This window comes from Macrotis lagotis, chromosome 1 (genome assembly GCF_037893015.1).
Source record: "Macrotis lagotis isolate mMagLag1 chromosome 1, bilby.v1.9.chrom.fasta, whole genome shotgun sequence".
Taxonomy (NCBI): Eukaryota; Metazoa; Chordata; class Mammalia; order Peramelemorphia; family Peramelidae; genus Macrotis; species Macrotis lagotis.
In genome coordinates this window covers 10,145,575-10,163,268 of record NC_133658.1, presented here as the reverse complement: position 1 = coordinate 10,163,268, position 17,694 = coordinate 10,145,575, and the positions used below count along the sequence as shown (strand labels likewise).

The 17,694-nt window shown below is 44.6% G+C and overlaps 1 protein-coding gene across 1 annotated transcript in view; it reads right to left on the bottom strand.

Moving 5' to 3' along the window:
• The window catches only part of SLC4A5 (solute carrier family 4 member 5), a 111,598-nt gene that overhangs the window by 19,087 nt on the left and 74,817 nt on the right, over window positions 1-17,694 (bottom strand). Inside the window, exons 9-16 of the mRNA XM_074195143.1 lie at window positions 13,284-13,441; window positions 12,040-12,127; window positions 11,272-11,426; window positions 11,011-11,172; window positions 10,026-10,200; window positions 8,576-8,709; window positions 7,088-7,359; window positions 3,179-3,240 (exon numbers count right to left, since the gene is read on the bottom strand). Of these exons, the coding sequence (XP_074051244.1) occupies window positions 3,179-3,240; window positions 7,088-7,359; window positions 8,576-8,709; window positions 10,026-10,200; window positions 11,011-11,172; window positions 11,272-11,426; window positions 12,040-12,127; window positions 13,284-13,441 (1,206 nt within the window). The remainder of the gene's footprint in view (window positions 1-3,178; window positions 3,241-7,087; window positions 7,360-8,575; window positions 8,710-10,025; window positions 10,201-11,010; window positions 11,173-11,271; window positions 11,427-12,039; window positions 12,128-13,283; window positions 13,442-17,694) is intronic.

Here is a 17,694-nt window from a genome sequence, read left to right as displayed (position 1 = left end):
GAATTTTGAAACAGCTTCCAGTCCATACCTGCAGTGATGGTTCGGTTCTTGGGACCCTGGAAGGGTATGGATAAGGAGGACAGTGTCCCAAGGAAGGGAATTATGCAATAGAAGATATCAAAGTTAAAAAGTTTTCAAACCTTGCTAAAAGGTCTGGCTTCTTACTATTGTAAGACAAGGAACATTCTTTCTACATAAATTAATTACAATCTCAGGAAGCCAGATGACTGGAAATCCAGAAACTTGTCCTGCCTTTGTTACACTTTGATCCAGGAAAGAGATAACTATGCATGTTTCTTAGACAAAACATTGTATAAGAATGAGATTGTGTGATAAACAATTGTGTGACCTAATAGATTGACCTTCAAGGAGCTTTAATGTTTTCCTTATCCTTGTTTATGCATAAATATCCTGGACCCTAGGGAATCTATTACAAAGAGGGAACGGCCCAGCCAATCACAGAACTGGGAGCCTTTTCCTACTCCCATTCCAGAGATGGCAAACCCAAGATTAGAAGAATCCGGTTCTCAGGGGGTCAAGCAAGAGTGGCCTAGAGACCTTGACCTAATGCAACGGAGTTTGAGCAATTTGGTAATTGAACATTATCCCACACACCTCCTGTGACAATTGGGGTTCATCAACATATCATGCATCATATGATGTGGGGGGGAATCATATTAGGAACATGTCATAGAATGGGCGGACCTCTTAGATTGTAACTCAAAGTCTGAGAACCTAGGACAATTACCTGCTGTAATAACTCCAAACCTACAATTTTCTCTCACTCTATATAGTTTTTCTTTCATTCGTTCATAACAGAGGAAAACAAAGACCCATATTTTTAGGTCTTATGGCTATAAAGTGTATGGTATTTAAGCAATTGGTAACTCCTTTTATTATCTTTTTTTTTTTGGTTTTTACAAAGCAGTGGGATTAAGTGACTTGCCCAAGGTCATACAGCTAGGTCATTATTGTCTGAGGTCAGATTTGACCTCAGGTCATCCTGACTCCAGGGCAGGTGCTGTATCCATTCATTGTTCCACCTAGCTGCCCCTCCTTTTATTATCTTTTAGATAATTTTATAAGAGCTGATCTGTGCAAAATAATCTGAAAAAAATGTTCACTTAAGATAGTGCTAGGTGGCACAGTGGATAAAGCACCAGCCTTGGAGTCAGGAGTACCTGGGTTCAAATCTGGTCTCAGACACTTAATAATTACCTAGCTGTGTGGCCTTTGGCAAGCCACTTAACCCTATTGCCTTGCAAAAATCTAAAAAAAAAAAAAAAAGAAAAGATATTTCTAATTTTAAAATGCATAATTGTGGCTATGGTGTTTTGATGTTCCTAAATGTTCTAATATGAAGAATTATTAGCAAATAATTGTTTTAGCTATGAGTATTAATGTAATTATGAATAACACATCTCTCTTATAGACTACACTAGGAGATTAAAATTATATTGTTGACACTAAACAAAATGAATGAATTAAGAAAATTTAAATGAAATACATCTCATATATTACTATTGCTTATTGTAACTAAAGCTATTTGGCTATGATTTTGAACTACATAAGATTCTTAACTGAAGTACAAAGAAAATCTTGTAATCCTTAAAAGGGATTTTTAGAAACATCCAGAAATTCTCTGGGCAGAATCTCTGCCCAAAATGCCCAAAATAGATTGGACTTTATAAATTTGTTTTTGCCAAAAGATGATTTGTATATACCAGCTTGAATCATCTAAGGCCACATTCATATGTGAGCTAATTTGGGAGTTTACTAGAGGAAGTTAAAGTAGAGAGTGAGTTGTGTGATAAGGGCAAATTAATTAGGTAGATTTTTCCTGGTTTAAACAAATAGACTTTGTACTTTTGTATACACTTTCTTTAGACTGAGTTTTCAAAACACCTTTTGGGTTTCATGTATGACACCTAAAAATATATCAATTTGAATTTTATAAGTTCAAATTTGAAAGATTTATTTTTTCTTTAAGAATTTTCCAACAAGTTTTAAGAAACATTTCGTATGTGATTTTCATTTTTCAACTTGTAAGCTAGTTCAGTACAATAATTGGCGATCATGGGGACTCTGGATATTGTTAGATTGGCTATTTTGATGGAGATTTTTGTTCTGGACATGTGTACATACATACATGCGCATATATATATGTGCATATACATACACACACACACACACATATATATATATAAAATGATGACCTGGCACCATGCTTAAGTGGAGGTTTTGTAGCATGACCAATACCCCACCTAGTTCAGAGCATGGATAGCGACCCTTCTGCTCTCAGAGGACATCACTTAGAATGTCTCTTGGAAGTCCTTTTGGATCCAAACTACGGTAACAAAGTGAGACACTGGAACTTTGAATGTTTCTTTTGGAGTTTTATTTCCTGGTCATCCCTGTTTATAGCTCTTTTAGAAAATTGTCTCTTTTTCAAAGTTGAAAGTGTAGAAGTATGCTATTGTAATATTGAAAGATTTTGCCATTAGAGAAATGCATCTAAATTACTGTAGGTAGAAAGGATGTTGTTGTTTTGTGTCTGAATTTGTTGGCATTCCATGGCATAGGTAAGAATTATATTAATATTTCCAACTTATTACTGGGATAGAATTCAATTCCTGAAGAATCACATTTTCTTTTTTTGAGATTGATATGGTAAATCCCACAGGTTTCTGGTGTCACAGGGGAAAAAGAAATATACTTATAAAATGTTGTAATGGGAAGGCTGCTGCCTGAATTTTCCTGGGCCTTGGTTTCCTCATCTGTAAAATGATTGTTTTGGATTATGGAAAGGACTGTATCCATGTTGAATCTTAAATTTTTTTAGTTTTTCTTTTTTTGCAAGGCAAATGGGGTTAAGTGGCTTGCCCAAGGCCACACGGCTAGGTCATTATTAAGTGTCTGAGGCCGGATTTGAACCCAGGTCCTCCTGACTCCAAGGCCGGTGCTCTATCCACTATGCCACCTGGCCATCCCCCTCCTCTTCTTTCCCTTCCTCCTTGCTGTCTGTCTCTCTCCCACCTTCTCTCTTCTTCTCACGCATTGTTTCTCCCTCCTGCTCCTTCTCCCTCCCTCCATCTATCTTTTGTTTCCTGTTTCTGCTCTGTTTTACTGAACCAACAGATCTGTCTCATGAGAAAAGCCCCCAGCAAAAACCACTTACCAGAGAAATGTTAGTGTTGTCTGGTGCCAGTGGGGCTGAAGCATTGAACAGCGTTGTATTTGCTATGAAAAATGAATTTTGACTGAGTCAGCAATTGTTGAAGAGCAGCTTCTCTTTGTATCCCACCCCCCCATCTTCCCAGCAGCCCCGCGTCCCCTGCCGGGGCCCTCTGCAATTGAGACTACGGAGAAGCCATCGTCACCCCCGCCTTGGGCCCTCTCTCATCCAGATTTCTCGGATCATCATAAAGATGATCATCATAATAATGCTCTTTAGAGCTCCCATGTATGCTGCTTGAAGGCTGAGGAAGTGTTTTATATCGACCTCATCTCTTGGTCTAGACTTGGGGCCCTCTGTTGCTCAGGTCAAAGCTTTCCTAACTGGATTAATAAGCTCGGTTCATCTCTTATGGTTAACTTCCTGTTGTATGGCCGATGCCAAAGCTTGCAATGGGAAACCCAGATCTGTGGGCATCTGTTCTGTCTCCCTGATTCACGGGACACTGAGTGGTCCATTTCTGGACAGTGAGGCTGATCCTGGTTTCCAGGAGGCCCATGATACATGGTACCCAAGGGGAAGAATCAGAGGTAGAGGACCCTAGACAGAGAGCATGGCTTGTCAGAACTCTTGGGTTGAAACCCTGTCTTTGCTATCTAATGCTATGTACCAGCCTGTGGTCAAGTCCTGTACCTGACTGAGCCTCAGGGGTCCAAGGAGGTCAGGTGAGATGGAGATGGGCTGGGGTGGTTGGAGAAAAACTCTATCAATCGAGAAACCTCATTGAGAGATGAGATCAGTCAGGCTAGAAGCTTTGCTCCACTGCAGACTTTTGGACCTGCCCCCCACTTTCCCAGGAGCATGCAAGAATAGGAATCACATGGCTGTTTGTCAACTTGTCTTTTGGGTTATTGATCGATGGACTTGAGCAATTTTCTGGTCTTCCTAGCCCTGGAGGAGAGAGGGGACCTGGGGATGCAGGCACAAGGATGCCCATGGCTTCCATGGATGCCTCAGGGGAAGATTGTCAAGGTTCTCTACACCATTCTGGGAATCAGGAGCCCAGGTTTCCTTGACCTTGGCTCCTGCTTCTTCCATTTGCTTGTTGAATGACCCTGGAGCAATCGCCTGCCCTTGGGGGTAGAACTGCTGGGAAGTGGAAGGAGTTCTGCTTCTGAGGATGTGGGTTTGCAGTCTCCTTTGAAGACTTTGGAGGAGCCCCATTACCTCGAAGGACCTGATTTCTCTTTTGGGAAAGGAGGAGACTAGACCAGATGATCTCTGAGATTCCAATGAGTTGGAAATAAATGATCTTGGCTTGCTTGGGCCTCATTTTCCTCATTGTAAAATGAAAGTAATGATGAATGTTCTTCCTAACTCAAGGTTGGGTGCTTTCAAGGGACTCTTGAAAAACCAAGGAGGGGCTGGGGGAAGGATTGGGCTTCTGGTGTCATGAATTTAGGGGGAAGTCCCAAGTGGGGAGTGGAGATCAGTCCCTTCTTTATTTTTATTTGTTTTTGCAAAGTAATGGGGTTAAGTGACTTGCCCAAGGCCACACAGCTAGGTCATTATTAATTGTCTGAGGCCGGATTTGAACTCAATCCTCCTGACTCCAGGGCTAGTACTCTATCCACTGTGCCACCTAGCTGCCCCTCCAGGGATCCTTCTTAGAGTGACCCTTAGGATGGTACCTAAGTCACCCCTAAGTATTAAAGCAAAAATGGAACCTTGTTCAGAAATCTTCCCTTTACCTCATATCTATATTTTCTCATATGTACTTAGTTTTTTTACATGTTTTCTCTTAGAATGTAAGCTCCTCAAGGGCAGGTTTTTCTTGGTATCCCCAGTTCTAAATGATGGTGAGCATACATTCAGTGATTAATAAATGCTGGTTAATTAATAAAAGCTTCTCCTTTTTACCACAACCTTCCCCAGGCTTTTTATTTTTATTTTATTTATTTAAGGCAATGGGGTTAAGTGACTTGCCCAAGGTCACACAGTTAGGCAATTATTAAGTGTCTGAGGCTGGATTTGAACTTTGGTCCTCCTGGGTTGGTGCTCTATCCACTGTGCCACCTAGCTGTCTCCTTCCCCAGGCCTTTTTTTGTTGTTGTTTTCTCCTGCAGCAAAGACTGAGGGGAGAGGATCCTGGGGTGGACCCTAGTCATGGTCTTTGCCCAAGGGAGCCCAGCTACAGCTGTACCATTTTTGTAGCAGTTGATGCTCAGTGAGTGGTGAAGTAATACTTATGGTAATTATGGTAATAGCTCTAAGATTTCTAGAATGTACAAGGATTGTTGTCCTCATCAGACAAATGAGGAGCCTGAGGTCAGAGGGACTGCAAGGATGCTGCCCCTCCTCACTAAGATTTACATATTGTGTAAAGTTGATGAAGCACTTTCTCTACGTCAGCTTATCTGATCCTATCAACAACCCTAGGGGTTGTTTAAGCTCCACTTTACAGATGAGGAAACTGAGGCAGAGAAAAATGAAGCAGGGTCTTCTGACTCCAAGTCCATCAGTCCTTTCCAGAGGCTTGTAATTAGTATAATACTTGGCAGATGATTGAAGAAATATGATTTGGGGGAAATGGAGCCAGTCCATCACCCTACTATATGCTACACCGGTAACCAGATAGCCCAATGTATCATAGAACCAATGGGTGCCAGCTTCAACCATTACCTGAAGGCCAACCACTCCCTAAATGTTAGAGATCTCCAAGGTAATACTCGAGCCCTAACAATCTGGGAATTGGTGGTGGGGCCTCCTCTGAGTCATAAGTACTTTTCCAGAGCCAGACCTCATAGCACCTTCCTGCTTTAAATGATGAAGGCCCTCAGGCCATTTTCCAAGGTGAGGAGAAAAATATGGACAGTTTGTGCCAACATGGTGGAAAGGGTCCAGTTAAGAGGGTTGGTCATGGTTTGCCCTGATACTTACTTGGGTTGGAAAGCAGCCAGATATGAATGTGCAGCAAAGATAAATAGAGTAGAAATCAGTTACAATAATTAAAGAAGCCACAATCAGACAGAAAAAAGGTTCCCCAAAGAAAAGAGCTGGTTCCCCTAAGATGACGGAGTTTTACCATCCAATTGAGTCTGACTGTAGATCTGGAATACAGAGAAACTACTGGGAGGCAAATGACCCGTAGGCTACGTAGGGAGGGATGGCTTTTTGTGTAAAGAATCATCATCATCATTCCCACCCTCCATCCCACCAGGGTAGGGAGCTGACACTGTTTGGAGGACTTGGGACTGGAAGAATGAGGCTTGAGTGTGGCCCTGGAGGTCACAGAGAGGCTCAGGAACCCACAGCAAGCATAGTTAGATGGAAAGGGGAATTGGGGTCCAGCTCCTTCAATCCCTTCCTTTTACAGATAAGGAAACTGAGACCAGGAGGAGTGAAGAGGTTGTTCAGCATCCTACAGGTAGTAGGCAGAGGGGCAGGATTTGAATCTAGGTCACCTGGTTCCACATCAGACCTCTTGCTCTACCCCATAGGCTTTAGTCTTGGTTTCTGTATCAACAGGATGGGCAACTGTGAGGCAAGTCCTTTCTTAGGCATAAGTCCAGGTTCTTGGGTAGAGAACCTGAGCTTCTGGGCATGCCTATACACCCACACATCATGCACATGCATGTATACACCACACACGTGTATACACATATGATAGTTCACACACAAGTGTTCACACACATATCTCCATGATGTTCTAGGTCTCAGTTGCTTAGTTTTTTTGGCCTGAGCAACAGCCACAGATAAAAGTCGAGAGTCCTCATTTCATCTAAAACCTGCCTTTCCTGATTAAGTTCTCCTATGAACCTCCAGAGTAGCCCCAAATGGTCCCCCTTTGTCAGCCACCAGTCAGGGAGGGAGGGAAGCCAGTGGCTCAGCAAAGACTGCCTCATGGGTCACCTGTGTCCGGGGCGACGCACTCGCACTTGTATGTGGTGATGAGATCGGGCTGGAAGTCCGTGTTGATGGGGTAGTACTTGAAGGCACTGATCATCTTCTTGATAGCGTCGTAGATGAAGATGAAGCTGATGAGGGTGGAGAAGCCTTCCTCGGTGAAGCGGGTAATATACTTGATAATGAAGCTGGCATCCGTTGCCACCAGGATGAGGCATTGCAGGGCAGAGTGTAGGCCTATCCAGAGACGGAACTCCATGTAGTCAATGCCGTTACTTCTGGAAGGAACAAAGAGAAGAGGGCTTGGAGCCTGGAGACAGTTAGCAGGTGACCAGAGGCCTGAATATACAAAGTGCTGTTTCAGTCCCTACTGACTAATTCCTGCTTACATCACCAAGTACCAACTGGACTGGGAGAAATTAGTGGACTGGAGAATAGGGAAGGTACCTAGGACTTAATCTTTGACCTAAGACTGAGAATTCTGGGGAGAGGAGAAGAGGGGGATATAGGGGATGGTTATGAGCTAACCTAAAGGATGAGCATCATCATTCTTCCGTTTCTCATAAGGGCAGCTAAGTGGTACAATGGATAGAATACTAGAATTAGAGCCAGGAAGAGCTGAGTTCAAATTCACCCTTAGTCATTTTACTAGCTGGGTGATACTGGGCAAGTCACTTAACCTATGTTTGCCTCTATCTCCTTTTCTGTAAAATGGAATAAAAAAAACTCCTTCCTCCCAAAGTTGTTGTGAGGATCAGTGCAACAATAATGGTAAATCTCTCAGCATAGTGCCTAGCATTATAAATGTTAGTTTTATTATAAACAAGTAGAGAAGAAAAAGGCTCCAGAATCCTGGGATTTTAGCACAGAAGCTACTAAATATTTGTTGTTTGGGTAACCCAGTTTATACATCTTGATAATTTGGGCATTTTTTTTAGGTTTTTTTGCAAGGCAAATGGGATCAAGTGGCTTGCCCAAGGCCACACAGCTAGGATTTGAACCCAGGTACTCCTGACTCCAAGGCCGGTGCTTTATCCACTACGCCACCTAGCCGCCTCTTGGGCATGATTTGATTCTGATATTTTCACAAGATCAGAGCTGGGTCCATGATTTCATTGTCAAAGGGACTCTAGAGTGAGGAAAGTCCACCAGGGAAGGTTGGTACCTTCTTTGTGACTGAAATTGGTGCCTCCAGGATGGAGAGGTTACATAGTTGTCTCCCAGAATCACCAGCACATAGATAATGTCAGAGGCAGAACCTCAATTTAGGTCTTTTTAGCTTGAAAGCCAACCGTCTCTCTGTGTATACTCTACATTTTCATAATATGACACAGTTTTAAGGATTGATCTTTTAGTTCGACTTTTTGCCTCTTTTAGGTTATTCCTAGCTAAACGGCCATCCAATTTTTGCTGCCCGTGCCCCTTAGCTCTTGGCTCCTCCCAGTCTTTAGGCATCCCGGCTGCCTTTGGGGCCGCCAACACCGGTGTACCTACTTGCTGAAGTCGAACAGGAGTTTTTCGAAGATCAGAATGGGTCCAGTGCTGCTGAGAATGATGAGGGGTTGTCCAGCAAAGAAACAAAACAAGGAGCCGGCCATCGCGGTGCCCAGGAAGCTCTCCATCACCCCCTGGTGAGGGCAGACGGGGGTCAGTGAACCCCAGCCCAGGATGGCTATGACCAACTCAATTTTTCTTCTCTCTTTCTCATTTTCTCATGGAGCCCTCATGATCCGGTTGCCTACTTTCTAATGATTCCTCTTAATCCCTAATACTCCCTCCTCCTAACCCTACTTGGTCCTGGCTGTTGGACTTCTTCAGGTTGCCTCACGCTGGTCCTGGAACCACCAACCCTCCCTAGAGCTGCTGGCAAAGTCACAAATCAAAGTTTGACTTACTGTTTTGTTCATTGTCTAGACTTAAGAGAGGGAAGAAATATTAATTATGCAAATTAAACTTCACAGTGAGTGTGTCTGGCTTACAATTTTTTTGCGGGGGAGGGGAGAGATCTTTGTTCCATTTCCCAGCACACCCGGGCCTAAGGCCTTCTAAACCTGAAGCTTTCCTTCCTAGGCCTCCCCCTTCCCAGGGCCACCATTTTGAGATCTTCATCCCCTTCCTGGCCCTGATCCTGGCTCTGGAATCCAAACAGGCCCCCACCCCACCCCTCCCCTTTTTTAATTTCCTTGTTTTCCCCCATTAAAATATAAACTCTTGGAGGGCAGGGACCCTTCTTTTCCTTTTCATATCTATCTGTCACATAAGAAGCAATAAATGCTTATTTCTTTCTTTGTTTAATTTTCTCTCACTTATAAACCCCATTGATTTTATTTCACCTGAAATACACCCCTCCCCCTAAATAAATCTGAATTTTAGCTTATTTCTAGCATGGTTACCACACTGGGGAGCCAGTGCAGGAGCCAGAGTGATTCTGGCTAAGACTTGGGAGCAAAGGCTTTCAACATTTTACTCCTTAGAGCCTATGACTGAACCAAACTTTTCTCCAGGGTTCCAAACTGGGTTCCAAAATCCTACTGCATCCTAGTGAAGGATTCTAGATTAGTTTAGAATATAGAATTCTAACAGAGGCCTGGGGTGAGATTAAACTGTGATCTGTAATCTTTGAACTTCACTGAGAAAAGTGACTCCATGGTACCTCCATGGTACCTCCATGACTCCATGGTACCTTCTTTAAAAGTTGTATGTAATATCTCTGTAGAAAATCTAATTTAAGTTCAATCATTTGAACTAAGTCCTATAATTGGGAAAATCCTATAAATGGGAAATTCACAGTTGTGATAAGTCCCTCTGCTAAAATAGTAACCTGGTGGAGGTGCCCATGGCCTCTCCTTAGATTTGTTTCTATGGAAGGATGGAGTAGACTCTACACCCCTGTAGATACAAAATGAGGACCACAACGTCATGGTGGCCTTTGGCTCAGACTTACCTGGTAATTATCTGTGGCATCCCCCAGGAGCCCACCAAAGGTGATGGCGTTGGTGATACAGCCGAGGTAGATGAAAAGAATGGCGGAAATGGACTGGATATGAAATCCTTCATAGAAGTCGCTGGGGAACCAGGGCAACTTCCTCTTAATATCTAGGCATAGGCCTCCGAAAAACCTGTTCAACACAGAAAGGAAGACGTATCTGTAGTTGGGGAAGAGGGGACAGGACCCAGGCTATAAGGCTATCAGGAGAATAGAAGCTCCCTGAGGGAAAGGGAATATTGTTGGCTTTGTTTTGCATTCTGATGCTAATAAAGGACCTCACAAACTAGTTTGTATAAATGATGGCAAAATTAAACTTTGGCCATTGGCCAGGCTCAACAAATATTTGTCGAATTGACTTCGTGGATTGGGGTCCAGGTAGTTAGCTGGTTGGTGGAGGAGAAAAGCATTATACTAATCACTGACAATGGACCAGAAATTACGATACAAATATTATCTTGTTTTTATCATCACAGCAATCCTGGAGGTAGATATTCTTATCACTCCCATTTTTCTATTGAGGAAATTGAGGCAGAGAGCAGTTAAGCAACATGTGTGTTCAGGTTCCACATCTAGTAAGTATCTGAGGCCAGGTTGGAGGTGATGTCAGGACCTCTCTATATGGTGCCAGATGTTTCAGTAAATTAGAAAATTGACATTGAGAATTGAATACTTCCCCCTCTTCCTTCTCCAAGGCAGAATTAGAGCCCAGGAGGATGTGCAGAACAAGAGATAAAGGAAGGAGTTGTATGGGGAATAAGGTGATTTAAGCCAGGCCCTCTAGGTCTTGGAATTGCAACTTCAAGTCAGCATCATCCAACTGAGGATGGCTCTAGAGGTTGGTGAAGGGTCTGAGCCAGTGTCCACAGAGTGGGAAGGGGTCACCGGGAGAGAGAATAAGGGAAGAAAAGGAAGGAAGTTCAAGGCCTAGGTCTGAACATACCTTCCGGTCCAGATGAGCTCTTCTCCAACTTCATGTACAGCTGGCATCTCACCATCCTCCCCACCACCATCTGCCCCGCCTCCTCCTCCAGCTCCAGCCCCAGCTCCTCCTGCCACGGATCCATTCATCTGTCCCAGCTCATTCAGAGAGAACACGGACTTCCTGCAAAGAGGAGGTGGGTGAAGAAAGATGCCAAGGTTCTGACTGGGTCTGGGTCACCCTGCCCAGGATCCCAGGCTAGCTCCCAGGATCCTCCCCTACCTCTTGTCGGCAGAGGGCACTTTCTTTGGGGGCTCGATCCGGATATTTGGGTCCCACTCTCCAGGAGGAAGGACAATCACCTCGTCGAGGAATTCGTCAATGCCCGCAATCAGGTCATCTCGGTTTCGAGCTTTGTAGGCCACATCACTAAAAAGCTGAAGCCAAAAGCGGGAGGGGGAGAGACGTGTGGCCAGACTTTGAAACCTCTTGAGGACCAATGTGGGGTCTGCTAAAGGTCATAGAAGCACAGCCCCTTGAGTTTAGGCTCCCACCTTGGACTCTGTCCTTTGTGGGGAGAGGGCACTGCTCCATTCTAAGGGGTCAGCATCTATTTTCTTCTTTATCATTATCAGGGAGGGAGCAGTTATGAAAAGAGAACTGGTTTTAGAATAAAAAGATCAGTCCTCATTCAGGCTCATGGACCTGAATTCCTGGGCCTCAGTTTCCTTATCTGTAAGATGAAGAGATTGTTCTAAGAGGTCTAAGGCTCTTCAGGCTCTACAAGTCCTCTTTCTGGGCAGGGCTCTCATAGTACTGCTCTCTATTTCTGTCAGACCTTTGACCTCCCCTCTTCCCGTAGTTGAGTTGTTAGGTCTGGCATCATCCTCCACAGGCATGGCTCCCTCTCACTGCTCCTGCCTTTGGGTCTATCTTGGGGTCCCTTTGCCCAACTCTTCCTCCAGCCTGAGGAGTTATCTGGTGAGATGCCCAAGGGTGAGATGCCCAAGAGTTATCTGGTGAGATGCCCAAGGGACCCAGACTACTTACGTCATCGACCATGAGGGTAGCGATGGCCCGGCCGATTTCATTGTAGGACTTGGCTTTCCCATGAGGGCCCAGTAGGATGAACAGGAATCTGGAAAGAAGATGTAGGAGGCGAATAACAGCTTCTATTACAGCCCTTTCCCATTGATAAGACACTTGTCAATAAACAACGAGGTTGATGGTGCCTGCCTTTTTATTTCCATCTTATATATAAGGAAGAATTAAAGAGGGAGTGGAAACATCTTGGACACAGTGAAACATCTTTTCTTAAAATCTTACTATGTCTAAACTGTCTCTGTCCTTTAAATTTATTTATTTAAGGCCATGGGGTTAAGTGACTTGCCCAAGGTCACACAGTCAGGCAATTATTAAGTATCTGGGACTGGATTTGAATTCAAGTCCTCCTGACTCCAGGGCTGGTGCTCTTATCCACTGTGTGGATGTGACTATGTCCTTTATATGTTTATGATGAGGGTCTGGACCCCTGAATCCAATGGGGAGAAAATTCTCTCTACTCAAAGGGGTTGGCACCTTCTCTGCCACTTAGTCCTGGAGAAGCATTTCAAGGTGAAGTGACTTGTCCAGGTCCTCACAGCCACTCTCTCTACTACATTATGTAAGTCCATATACACTGCCTGGGTCTTCAGCACCATCTCAGTGATGCTTCTTTCCTCATCACCTTTAAGCTCTTCTTCAACTCTTTCCTCTCCCCAGATCTCCCCATGTCCTGGCCCCAACTGACCAGCTCCCTTCAGGCTCCTCTGTGCTTTTCTGATTTTCCTTCTGGGTCTATTTTGAGATTGGCCCCTGCACATCCCAAGTCCAACAGTATTTGGGTCTCTCTTCTCTTAATCCCAGCCATTGTTCCTTTGAGAACAGATCATAAAATCTAAGTCTGGGAGAGACTTTGGAGACCATTGTCTTCAATCCTTTCATTTTACAGAAGAAGAAACTGAGGCTCAGGGAAAGGAAATGATCTTAGGTCACAGATTTAGATCTGGGAGGAGCCTCATTTTACAAAGGAGAAAACTGAGAATAAAGGATATGAAAGAGTTTCCCAAGGCTCTGACACAGGTCTCAGTACTTAATGAATTTCCTGAATCTTTACTCCTCCATTCTTTTTTGCCTTAGGTGAAGATGTGGGAGGAGAGAAGGAATGGGGCCAGGAGCTTCATTTACTGTGTTGGCTGACTACCTGACTGACCGGCTTCCCCGCCACTGGGATGGTTGGCCAAATGGTCACTCACCTAGTGGGAACTGGTACCTCAGTCACACCTCCCAGCATGGTGGACTGGATGAGACGGACAAATGCCACAAAAGGTTGGTCCAAGAAGTCGACTTCTCCCACCAATACATTGGAAGCTTCTGAATCCTTGGGAATCTTCTTCATGAATTTGTTTTTCAACTGTTTTGGGGGAAATAAGAACAACAATATCTCACTGGCACCCCAAGATGCTTTGCCTTAGACCTCACCACGACTGCCGGGCTCCTGAATCCTGTCACCTGAGTCCCTGACTAGTCTCCTGCCCCCCCCCCCCTTCTGTCCTATAGTCCCTGCGTGTGCCTTCACTCTGATTTCCGGCTGCTCCACCATCTTGTCCTTCCTGTTCTTCATCCCTGTTCTGGTTTCACCTGCCTCCGTATTCACAGTTGCCAAGTTCTCTGATCCTGTTTCCAGGCAGCTTAAGGACCAGCTCATATGACTTTCCTGGGTGAAGCCCTTCTTCTGTTCCCTTGTTGTTGGCTGTAATCTCCCTTCTCAAATTTATTTCTCTGGTTAATGTTGTATCCCCCCAAGTTGCTGTTCAGAGAGATAATACATTTATTGGGCCTTCACTTGGAGTGGCCATCGGTGAAGAGCCGGCAATACAAAAGAAAGACAACCAACTGGCTCCTGTCCACTGGGGGCTTTCTTTATAACTGGGGAAGGGGTCTGGCAAAGGAGAATAGAATAAAAGCCCCTGGTGGGCAGGATCTGGTTTATTCTCCTTTTTGTAACTCTAGAATCAAGCAAGGGACCTAATGAACTAAAATGAATTTCCTGAGTCTCTCCTCCTCCATTCTTTTTTGCCTTAGGTGGGGATGTGGGAGGAGAGAAGGAATGGGGCCGGGAGTTTGATCTGGAACAAGTTGATCTTGGCTCACAGATTGGGTTGTGTCCCAACCTGGGCCCTTTGGCCAAGTCAGGGTTTTATTGAAATAGTTGAAGCCTGATTGGCATCAGAATCCACACATCAACATAGAGAAGGAACCTTGGGGGAGGCAGGAAATCGAGGTTGAGGAAATCGAGAGCAATGCCAGGACGGTCTTTCTACTGACATAATTCAGAATAACCAAGGACAGGTATCAACAGGCATCACCAAACATTCAGTGTCCCTGACAATCTCTCTGTGGTGAGCAGAGTCAGTTGATGAATAAATAACCTTTTTAGAGTTCAGTGCTTGAAATTCCAGGTGTTAACCCTTCCGACTGTGATCTCGGACACTAACCTATGTCGCTGCCATCAGACGTACCATCTCCTGACTCTGGGTGTTCTCACTGACTGGCTCCCATGCCTAGAATTCTCTCCCTCCTTATCTCTGCCTCCTGGCTTCTTCCATTTCAAATCCAATCTTCTAAAAGGTCTTTTCTTCTAAATTCTCCCTATTGCCAGTGTATGATTACCTCCGATTTGACCCATGTTTTGTTTGAACAGATGTCTTCCCCCTTAGATGCTAAGCTTCTTGAGGGCAGGGAGTATTTTTTGCCTTTGCTTGCATCCTCAGCACATAGTGGGCCCTGTATAAATGCTTTTTTGCTCAGGTTCTAGTCTGCTAAAGGATGGGAAAGGGAAAAAGTCAACAATGGAGAAGGAAAAAGGTCACAGCCATTGGCTTCTGAGAGTGAAACATGGCAGCGGATTGGAGATTGGAGGATGAGAGTCCTTCAATGACAGAAGTGAGATGACCTGGTGATAAGAGTGCAGGACCTGAAGTAGAGAAGACTTGCCTTCAAATCCAGCCTCAGACACTTATTAGCCATATGACTCTGGGCAAGTCACTTAGACTTGTCTGCCTCAGTTTCCTCATCTCTACAGTGGGGTCTATCTTCTAGGACTGTGGTGAGGACGAAATAAGATAACCTGTAAGAAGTGTTGTAAACCTTACAGCAGAGCAATGATGCTAGATGCAAGAGTCAGGTCTTCATTACCCCAAATCCTGTTCTCCATCCATTGTACCAGACTGACCTTTGAGGTTCATGCTTTTTGGCCTACAAACTTCCCAAGACCTTCCATGGGAATTCAGTTAATAAGGAATGATGAAAATAGTCTAACATAGATTTACATGCTTCCAGTTTATACAGAACTTTCCTCACAACAAATCCGTGAAGAGATCATTGGTTCTAATTATTAATTCCATTTTATAGATGACAAAACTGAGGTTTGGAAGGTAATGCATTTGGCCCAAAAAAGCTCAGTCATGTAAGTGTCAAAACTGGGAAAATGAGATGGAAAAAGCCCAAAGCAAACAGCTTGGTGACTGTAGACCACTCTCCCTCATCCGTGTAGTCTCTGAAGGCTACCAGGTGAGAGGAGCATCATTCTGGGGAATGCCCTGGAAATGTCTGATTCTCTGTTTCGCCTTTTGCCTCGTTGTGTGATCTTGGTTGTCCATTCCCCATTAGGGCAAATTGGGGGGAGATTGAGGGCTTTGAATACAGTGATCTTGTTCCTAGTCATATACTCTGACATTCCACAGGAATCTTCTTCCTGTGAAACTTTCCTACCAGGCGGTCCAGACCAGCCAACTCTACCTGGAGGAGAACAGTGGGAAGGCTGCTCAGACACTGCCTTGTACTCCCTGACTATTCCCTCTTGCACCGACCAAATATACACTGCCTCAGTGTGTCTTAGGAGCAAGGTTCCAGATCCCATTCCCTTAGAGTTTCTCCACCATCTTGTCTCTGAAAAAACTGTAGTGGGGAGAGCATTGGATTGTGTGTCTGGAGACCTGGGTTCAAATTCAAGATAGGTATCTTACTGGCTGTCTTGGGCACTCATTTTGCTTTGTGTTACAATGAAAACTGCCCTGGATTTGGAGCCAAGAGAACTGGTATCCTGGCTTTTTCTCTTACCTCTGTGACCTTGGTCATTTCCTTCCTTCCTTTCTCTCTCTCTCTCTCTCTCTCTCTCTCTCTCTCTCTCTCTCTCTCTTTCTTTCTTTCTTGCACGGTAATGGGGAGAAGTGGCTTGCCCAAGGCCACACAGCTAGGTCATTATTAAGTGTCTGAGGCCGGACTTGAACTCAGGTCCTCCTGACTCCAGGGCTGGTGCTCTATCCACTGCACCACCTCGCCGCCCTAACTAAGATTTTTAACCATTGCTCCACCTTATTGACAAAGCTATGGTGGGAATTACATGAGATGGGGGTTGTAAAGGACCATCATCATTGCCAACAACATCATTGGTCTTGGAGAGAGGGGCAAGCAAAGTTCTCAGTGGAGAACTGGAAATCTGGGCCTCCACCTGGTCCATGTGATACAGTGGAGTTAGTAAAGGGCTCAGTTGTGATAGTCTTGGGGAGATAGTGCTAGTGGGCTGCTTCCTGGAGTGCTTATGCAAGAGAGTTGGGACCTATGATTTCATGGGGAGGGTGTAGTAGGAGGGTGGGAGAATCTCCTGGAGAAAACTGGCAAGTCACCTGTTTTTTGATCATTGTCTGGGAACTGAGAAATTACGTGATTTACCTAGGGTTTCAAATAGATAGCAACTGACTTTGCTTCTGCTTGCCTCAGTTTCTCTATCTGTAAAAGCACTTCTGAAACCTGATCCCAGCCTAACTTCATGATTCTGAAGCCATTTCTCCTGAGAACACCTATTAGAGGATGCTTCACTATAAGTATTTGCAAGTTGAAGAACCACAGTCTTTTAGAGTGAGAAGGCATCTAATTCAGCTCATATTTGATAGGAACCTCCTCCCTACCCCACTCATCAAGGGGTCCTGCAGCCACCTCTGCTCAAAGCCCTCCCAGGAAGGGGATCCTACCCCCTCTGGAGTAGCCTGGTCCATTTTGGCATAGCTCCGCTTGGTGGGGTTTTTCCTAATGTTAAATATAAATTTTTGTATTTAAAAACTATTATTTGGCTGTATCTCAAATATCAGACTTTTCTTTGATCCACACCTAACCCTAACCCCAATGAGTCCCCCAATTTTGTAGCTTTCTCCTAATACTTGGCCACAGCTGCTTCCTCTTGTGACCGCCAGGGGGTGCTGGTAGACCTGAGTCAAGCATCTCCTGGGTCATGCCAGGGTTGGCACGCTGGTACCTGCTGAAGCTGTCTGCCTTTGTTTCCTCATTTGCTAAGTAAGATTTTTTTTTTTTTTGTGGATGGTGGCACCTCCGGATCTCTAACTCTGCTCCCTCCTCTCCTCTCCTGCTGCCACTACTTCCAGGCTGACTTCCCCATGTTCTCTGATACCCTGGTGGCACCCCATCTATAGATACCAACCTCGCTCCCACTTAGGAACTCGGGCACCTTGGAAATGAAGCCTCTCTTCCCATTCCCTCTACTGCCTCCCCTCAGGGAATATGATGAAGGGCATTCTGCTTTTGTTTGTTTGTTTGTTTATTTTGGATTTTTGCAAGGCAATGGGGCTAAATGACTAGTCTAAAGTCTCA